At 37.6% G+C, this 8,629-nt stretch overlaps 1 protein-coding gene across 1 annotated transcript in view; it reads right to left on the bottom strand.

Moving 5' to 3' along the window:
* Nucleotides 1-6,105: 6,105 nt before the first annotated feature.
* Nucleotides 6,106-8,629, bottom strand: part of grk7b (G protein-coupled receptor kinase 7b) — a 7,529-nt gene continuing 5,005 nt past the window's right edge. Inside the window, exon 4 of the mRNA XM_014018185.1 lies at nt 6,106-7,507. Within this exon, the coding sequence (XP_013873639.1) occupies nt 7,177-7,507 (331 nt within the window). The 3' untranslated portion in view covers nt 6,106-7,176. The remainder of the gene's footprint in view (nt 7,508-8,629) is intronic.

Below are 8,629 nucleotides of genomic sequence, written 5' to 3'. Positions count from 1 at the left end.
TATATGTACTGTTCATATGCTGGCATGTTTGTGTACTGACACCAACAAACTAGAACTTCTTGAATATGCTAAAATAAAAGGGAAATGTTTTATTTTATAAAGTCATTTATAAAACGTTAACTAAAAGAGTTAGAAATAGTAGCAGTGAAGGTAAAAAGAGCCGTTTTAAAGTGCTTGTGACATTAAATTTTTGTTGTTAATTTGAATGTATTTTTGGAAAGATATAATACTGATAACATATTGAAAAAAATTCCCACTGAGATGAACAGTTSTTGAGATATTTGCATGTGAAGTAACAGGAAGTGATGTCAAAGGGGAATGACTGCATGTAAAAAGCATCGCTACAACAGCAAACATATTGTAGAGAAGAATCTGATGGTTTTTTTTTTATTATATTTTGAGTCACTATCAGAGGGATGAAGAAGAGTCAGAGCTCAAATGTTTTTATAAACAAAGACCAGAATGTTCCCCTTTGATGTCACTTCCTGTTTCACTTTGGCTGAGCCAAGTTTAAAAGAAAGTACGCCAATTATGAGAAAAAACAGGTTGAAATTGTGTATTATGGCAAGTTTCTTGAATATAAAGAAGTTTTCTTTGACATTTTATATTTGAAGGATGTGCGTGTCACAGGCACGTTAAGGGACATTATGAACTAAGCATCCTCAGCACGAGATATTTATGAACTGGTGACTTGTGTGGAGCTTGGTTTTAAATGGTGAAAACGTACTGTTTTGACAGAATCCACAGATCCTCTGCTTTCTAAAACTGCTTCACTAGCAGCAGCAACACACTCCAGATGCTGACAGATGGTGTGGCACATAAAAAAAGAACTGGAACTTTTAGTGACAGATTGTAAGAGGTCGGTTCCAGAGTCAGGAAACACACACTGAGCACTGATGGACTTGGACTGAGTCCAAACTGCTTTTTCCACCAAATGTCAATCATATTACATTGCTAACAAAGAATGAAATAAGTGCTCTTAATTAAATCAAACTGGATTCTTTCTTGGAAGCTGATACCGTGTCACATCTTCTATTTCTGTTTTTTTGTGTCGCCGTCACCCAACACTGTGAAACTGACTGCTTCTCCCTCTAATGACTTCTCCCTTTRACTCACTTATAGATGTGTAAGTTTGACCGCTTCTTCTTGTTATTATGTCTTTCATTTACTGTGATAAACTTTAATGGAAATCATTACYAGTTCACATTAAACCTGGGAGGTCAAAGTAAATCGTGTTGGCTTGTTGAACCAGTTGATAGATGATTTGTTGTGACAATTTCTTTTAAAGTTGAGCCAGCAGAACATTTTTAGAGGGCAGGCTTCAGTTTTCACCAAGTAACAGTTAAGTCAAAACAGAAAAACAGTGAAATTCAAATGACAGAACCTGTGACCCCTGACACAGCACAACTCTATCAACTATCTTTTTGCCTCCACTTCTTAGGATGAAGAGTATTTTTTTTTCTCCTGATGTTAATACTCATGCTGTCCGTTTGATATTTCAGTCTCTTTGTTGTTGGGTGGTAAATAACTTCAGAAAGCTTTTAGCCTACTCTGGTTTCAGGATGCTATAACTTTTTGAACTTTAAGTTGTCTATATTGACTTTTCTTCTTTAAAAACCCCACTTTATTCCATTAAAGATATTACAGGAAGCTGACTGTCAAAACAAGTGAACAATCTAAGTTAAGATGTGGACTAGCTCTTTCATAGGTTTTACAGCATACAGCAGTCTGAAACTACAATCTGGCACAAGTTCATACTAAAAGACTGAGACCAAATAATGAAGGAGTCTGTTTTATTAATTTTATTTTTTTATTAGTTTCTTAATCAAGTTTTTTTTTTTTTTTTGGAAAACTGCATCAAATACTTTGCATGAATTTAAATGTTCTGCTGGGGCTACTGAACCATGGCCTCTGGTTTTAGTAAGTTTAGTACGTTTTAAAATGTTTCACAATGTTTTTGCTAATTTAAGCATTTGTTCTGCTCTTTAGCTTGGGCTTTGTCTCTCTTCTGCTTATTTGAACTTTTACAATGCAGTTATAGCTTTGTCAGCAAATTTAAGTAAAGTCATTTAGCACCCTGTATTTTCACAGAAAATACAATTTCTTTTATTTGTTCTAAATACTGCTGTTTATACTATTATACTGTTAATACTACTGTTTTGCAAATAATCAGTGAATATGAAGTAAACTTGTRACATTTGATTTTTCAAACTGTGTATTTTATTGATTTTTGAGCCTTAAAATGTATTTTTGCCATTGAAATGACAGCCATAGTAAATATTAGTGTAAAGCATTAGGATTAGGTTTTCTGTCCAAAGTGTTTTATAAACATAAAGTCCTCACTTTATGCAGTCATGGGTCAAGACAGACAGTATTTTAAAACAGTCTCTGCAAACACAAACATAGAATTGGACACTGATACCATGATTTAAACTCAACAGTTTATGATTTAGCAGCGATTTTTGTTGAAAACATTTGCTGTCATTAGATAAAAATAAAAACTCTTTTTTTGTATATAAAAACAGGCCAAACATTTTCATAAAGATAAGAGAAAAGTGTGACACTGTTACGTGCGTGTCTGACCAAGGTCTGTGCAGGACGCTGTTTATAACCCTTGGCAAAAGGTTAGACAACATCATGGACAGACCCCAGTTGAACACGGAGGGGAGGTGGGGGTCTGAGCCCTGAGCTCCATGGAAACAAACCTCTGGGCCTCCAGGGTAGAACATTATGCACACACAAGCTCTGTTTCTGTTGGAACACAGCACAGAAGCTCACTTATTTGTGGAAATGTTAAGAATTCCAGCAACGAAGCTTCGGAAATTGAACATAAACCAAAAACTTCCCGGGCAGCGTGGCCGTGTCTCCCCGGTGGCAGCTCTGCCAGCAGAGGCCCAGTTTCTGACGCTCTCACTTGTAATTTGTCAATATTTTTTGTGACATGAAATGGAATGAAAATTGCCAGAGAGGAAACAAATGTCAGCCACTGAAAAACAAACTTTAAACCAAAAAAAAAAAAAAACCCTCTTAGCCTGGAGTACTTGACAGCGAGCAAAACCACCTCGTGCAGCAAGACAATAGGTTTTCAAAGTTGACTGCAAACTATTACGCAAATTCCCGAGTTTAATATTTGCGTTGCTTCAGAAATACACACATATGCACGCGTACACACGTTAACCACGCACCCACACGCAAAAAGCAGCAACATCATTTGTGTGATACCATCCTGAGCAGAACTGAAGCGTGGCAAATGCCTTTGAAGTGAATCCAGAGCATGGGCATGTAACAAACGTGGATACCAAATTACACCCTGCTCTGCTTTGATCTCTATAACCCCATGCCTGCCTCTGCAGAGGTAAAACCACTCTGTCTGTGTACGTTTCAAAGTGTTCTGTAGGTTTCGATGCTCAAGCAACAATACAAAATCCTCACGCTCACTTTGTGCGTCTTCATGCCTCAGTGCAAATGTGTCACAATGTGACAGACTCGCTCTTGTCAACTAAACGCTGGCGGCGGTTCGTGTGCCCCTGGAAGAAAACATCTTCCTGGAGACGTTCTGCTGAGTTTGTCTTGTCGTCACATCGTCCTGCAGCGGACTCCCCGCTCAGCCCTCGCAGCCGCCGACGATCGGGTTGCATCTTGGGTTTCCAGCAGAGCCGCCCCTGTAATCTCATGACTGTTAAAGCGTGAATGGAACCACTTCTCAGTTCTGTAAGGTCACCCCCGTCTCAGGAATTAGCACAACACGTTTATGTGTTCCTCATTACCTAAATGTGTTTGAGGTTGGGTTTTTTATTTATTTATTTTAAGCGGGGCAGTGAGTGACATCTGAAAAGTTATAAATAATATTTTGCTTTGTTTTAATGAATGCTGCTGTGGTTGGGTTTTGGAATATTTTGATAAATCACCATACATTTTGCTTCTTGATGAGCAAWAACGTGATATGAAATGACCTTTGACCTTTGCTTCAATTAATCCAGATATATTTTTTTCATAACAACCTTGTTTAGGGTTTGTGTAAATGGTTTGTTTATGTTTCAGTTTCTTTTGTTCAATGCAGAAAAATGTAAGAAAAAGAGGAACATAAGTCAAGAAAGTTTTACAAAGTCTCTAAAAACCAAAATACATCACATTAAACATGCAAAGTACAATTATAGTTCATTAAAAATAACATCAGGCACTCAGAATGTATAATGAAAAAAAAACATGCATTTAGTTCATTATTACTTGGGAACAAAGCAAACTTTAAAGTCACCTGGTACATTCAGAATACTGGCTGCTATATGTGACAACTTGGCTTGTGCTGCTGCCTGTCTGACTGCACCAATACTCCAGCATTCACTACTACACAGAAGACAAATGTATAAACTTTTATAATCTGTGATCATTTTCTACTTAAAGCAAAGTCAAAAAGACGTAAATTGCAGCTTTATACTGAATAAAACTGCTATTTTAGACATCCATATGTGTGAGTAAATACAGCGGGTAAAATAAGTATTGAACACGTCACCATTTTTCTCAGTAAATATATTACTAGAGGTGCTAATGACATGAAATTTTCACCAGATGTCGGTAACAACCCAAGCGATCCATACATACAAAGAAATCAAACCATAAATGTCCAGAAATKAAGTTATTTGTAATAATGTGGAATGGCACAGGGAAAAAGTATTGAACACATGAAGAAAGGGAGGTGTAAAAAGGCATGGAAAGCCAACACACCAGCTGAACTCTCTCAGTAATTAGAAAACAAGCCTGCCCCTTGTCAGTGCAAGTTAATATCAGCTGGTTCAGTCCCAAATGAAGGCCAGGTATCACACAAGAACCATCTGATGATGGGTAAAAGTAAAGAGCTCTCTCAAGACCTTCACAACCTTATTGTTGCAAAGCATAATGATGGCATCGGTTACAGAAGAATGTCTAAACTTCTGAAGGTTCCAGTGAGCACTGTTGGGGCCATAATTCAGAAGTGGAAAGAACATTATTTCACCAAAAACCGACCACGACCAGGTGCTCCTCACAAGATTTCTGACAGAGGAGTGAAAAGAATTATCAGAAGAGTTGTYCAAGAGCCAAGGACCACTTGTGGAGAGCTTCAGAAAGACCTGGAATTAGCAGGTACGATTGTTTCAAAGAAAACAATAAGTAATGCACTGAACCACCATGGCCTGTATGCACGCTCACCACRCAAGACTCCACTGCTGAAGAAACAGCATGTTGAAGCTCCTTTAAAGTTTGCTGCACAACATTTAGACAAGCCTGTGTAATACTGGGAGAATATAGTCTGGTCAGATGAGACCAACATTGAACTGTTTGGATGCCAGAATACACATCATGTTTGGAGGGCAAATGACACTGCACATCAGCCCAAAAACACCATACCAACAGTGAAGTTTGGAGGTGGGAACATCATGGTGTGGGGCTGTTTTTCAGCATATGGTACTGGCAAACTTCAAATAATTGAAGCAAGGATGAGTGGAAAAATGTACAGAGACATTCCTGATAAAAATCTGCTTCCATCTACCAGGATGATGAAGATGAAACGTGGCTGGACATTTCAGCAAGACAATGAGCCCAAACACAAAGCCAAGGAAACCCTCAGTTGGTTTCAGAGAAAGAAACTAAAGCTGCTGGAATGGCCCAGCCAATCACCTGACCTGAATCCAACAGAAAATCTATGGAAAGAACTAAAGATCAGAGTTCATAGAAGAGGTCCACGAAACCTTCAAGATTTGAAGACTGTTTGTGGAAGAATGGGCCAAAATCACACCTGAGCAATGCATGCCACTAGTTTCTCCATACAGGAGGCGTCTTGAAGCTGTCATTGACAACAAAGGCTTTTGTACATGGATAAAGTATTAGATAAATTTCAGTAAGTGTATTCAATACTTTTTCGCTGTGCCATTCCACATTATTACAAATAACTTCATTTCTGGACATTTATGGTTTGATTTCTTTGTATGTATGGATCACTTCGGTTGTTACCGACATCTGGTGAAAATTTCATGTCATTAGCACCTCTAGTAATATGCAGTATTTACTGAGAAAAATGGTGACATGTTCAATACTTATTTTACCCGCTGTATGCCTAAAAGAAAGTTCAACATCTCTTAAATTTTTATTTTGATATTAAACACCATCCAGATGAATATCTGCAGTTAAGACATCTTTATAACTAGAAAAGGCAGATAACTACAGTCAAGAGAGTGAAAGTCATGTGACGTCACAACAGGCAGCTAATACTCAAGACCCAGCTGAAGAGGGCCCAGATAAACGAGCCACAGCTTTTAACCACAGAGCAAGGATCTCCTCCTCCTTAAAGCCTTTTGTTAGGCTTACAGAAAAACTACACAGTCCATCCAACTCATGAAAGCTAATCCTATGAGTTTAAAAACAAACTGGACCTCTGTTAGCTGAAGATGTTTCATGAGTCCAGAGGTTGAAGCTTTAAACTGTGTGAGACGTGAAAAGTTGTGAAAGCTATAAATCAAAAGGCTGCCGTGAATACTTGTGCTTGGGTGGGGAAATGATTTGTGTGGGGGACATTGTTTTTTTTCTGAATTTATTGTTGATGGCTAAATGAAGGACTAAATGCTTGTAAATACCTGAGCAACACAGTCAAGATAATTGGGGTGATGATGAGGAGGAGGATAAAGGCACTTTGTTGGTATCTGGCGGCACTTAGTGGTGGATGTGAGCTATTGAGACGCTTCACATCCATGAAACTGCATGCGACTGTGTGTTTAAAAGTAAAAAAGGCCCTTATGGTGTTTGCTTGATGCTCAATCAGTAAATATATATTTTTAATTCAACTGCAAAAACTGAAAATAATAAAGCTCCAGGTCACTGACCTCCAACCATTTTGCAGCCTTTTTTTAACATGTAAACAATTTCCTGTCAAAATGACCAAGTGATGTAATGGAAACTGAATGTACTGGTACTATCTAACCAGGAACAAAGGGCAAAGTTTTCATTTGCACTTTCTGATGTTTGGTTACGTTTGGTCTTATTTTTCCATCAGGAACTTAAAGAACAAAGGCAAAGGCGAAGGCTTAAAAGATTTCTAAGCAGCTTAATTGAGCACATTGCACTTAGAATGATAATATGGATTAATCCAGTTTGGCTGCTTGTCAACTGTGAAAGATCTCAGCTCTGCAGGATGGTCAGATGAGATGCTTACAGAATGATGCACAACCTGGAGCCCCACATGGCCATGTGGTCGTGTCCGTTCAGTTCAGGGTCATTCATTTCGTCAAATACCCCGCTGTCAATTATTTCCTTCTGCCACTGAACGGACACRGCACCTGTGCTAAATTCCTTGAAGAATTTCTCGTCCTTAGGTTCGAGTTTGACGTCCTTGATCTCGGAGTTGTCCCGAAAGTCGTCGACATCGTTGGCATAGACCACGTTTGGCTTTGGCACCCAGGGTGGCTCCACCAGTCCTGCCTCCAGTCGATGGAAATTGATGTTCTTGAAGAAAGTGTGGTTTCGTGGGTCATCACCCTTACTAAAGAAAAGAAAAGAAAAGAAAAGAAAAGAAAAGAAAAGAAAAGAAAAGAAAAGGTCTATCAGGGCCAACAGAGACAAAGACAGCCTCATACAACAAAACTTACTGACAACTCAAAATTTGACATTTTTGGTTAATTTGTTTGTTTGTGGTAAGAAAATCAGAGAGTCCAGGGAAAACATTCATGTATTTGGAGAAACTCCACACAAACATGAGCTGAGATCCAAATCATATCAACCGTCTCAGGAGGAGGTGAGAATATTATTTACTAAGTCACCATGCAGACTTCATCCCAACTTTGTGCTTATAATGTGTAACAATGAGCCTGAAATAACCACTCATAAAGACAATTTAGCTGAAATGTCAAATAAAGATTTAAAGGGACAGAAGTCTGGTAATTTGCTCAACAATTTATGAGCATCATGGCAAATTACGAGTGAAAAATGTTTTAATGAGAAGTTCAAAAAATGTGAATTTTAGTCACGCAATTTACAGTATTTAGCCTTCTTATTAAAACATTGAATTGCTCATACATATTTCACCACAGAATGAATGTATTGTAATCTGAAATCTGACTTAAAATGTGCTGAAAACACAAAAAAATCAGAGCTGAAACTCTAGTAAACAACAAACAAACAACTGGTAGAACTCACTTGGATGTTTGAATTGGACCTAAAAATGATTTCGTTAATTGAAGGACACCACATGACTAATGTAAGTAAGTAAAATAAACAACTTTGTTTTTGTTTAGTGCCTCACAGATTTTTAATTTCATAATTTTTATTATTGTTGCACAGGATATGATACACCACTTTTTCTTATTTATAAAAATAAAGCAATGTGTTCAAGACAGTTTTCAGAAACAGCACATGCCAGTAAGGTAAAGTGATTTTCAGTGGCTAACACTTTGTTTTAGTTAATGGAAAGAGACTCTGAATAATATTTTTGCAAATAAAAGTAAAATAGAAGAACAATATTAGTGGGTAGCAGTAGTCATATTTAAAAAAAATGTTTTTGTACTCCTTTATCTTGTGGTGACAAAATTCTTAAAACAGCCTCACCTCCAGCTTTTCAGTTACTTATCCTTTATTTATTACTTATCCTTCTTAGCTTGTTATTATA

Source organism: Austrofundulus limnaeus, unplaced genomic scaffold, assembly GCF_001266775.1.
Source record: "Austrofundulus limnaeus strain Quisiro unplaced genomic scaffold, Austrofundulus_limnaeus-1.0 Scaffold184, whole genome shotgun sequence".
Lineage (NCBI taxonomy): Eukaryota > Metazoa > Chordata > Actinopteri > Cyprinodontiformes > Rivulidae > Austrofundulus > Austrofundulus limnaeus.
The sequence above is the reverse complement of the archived record's forward strand: the minus strand, read 5'-3'. Positions and strand labels throughout refer to the sequence as shown.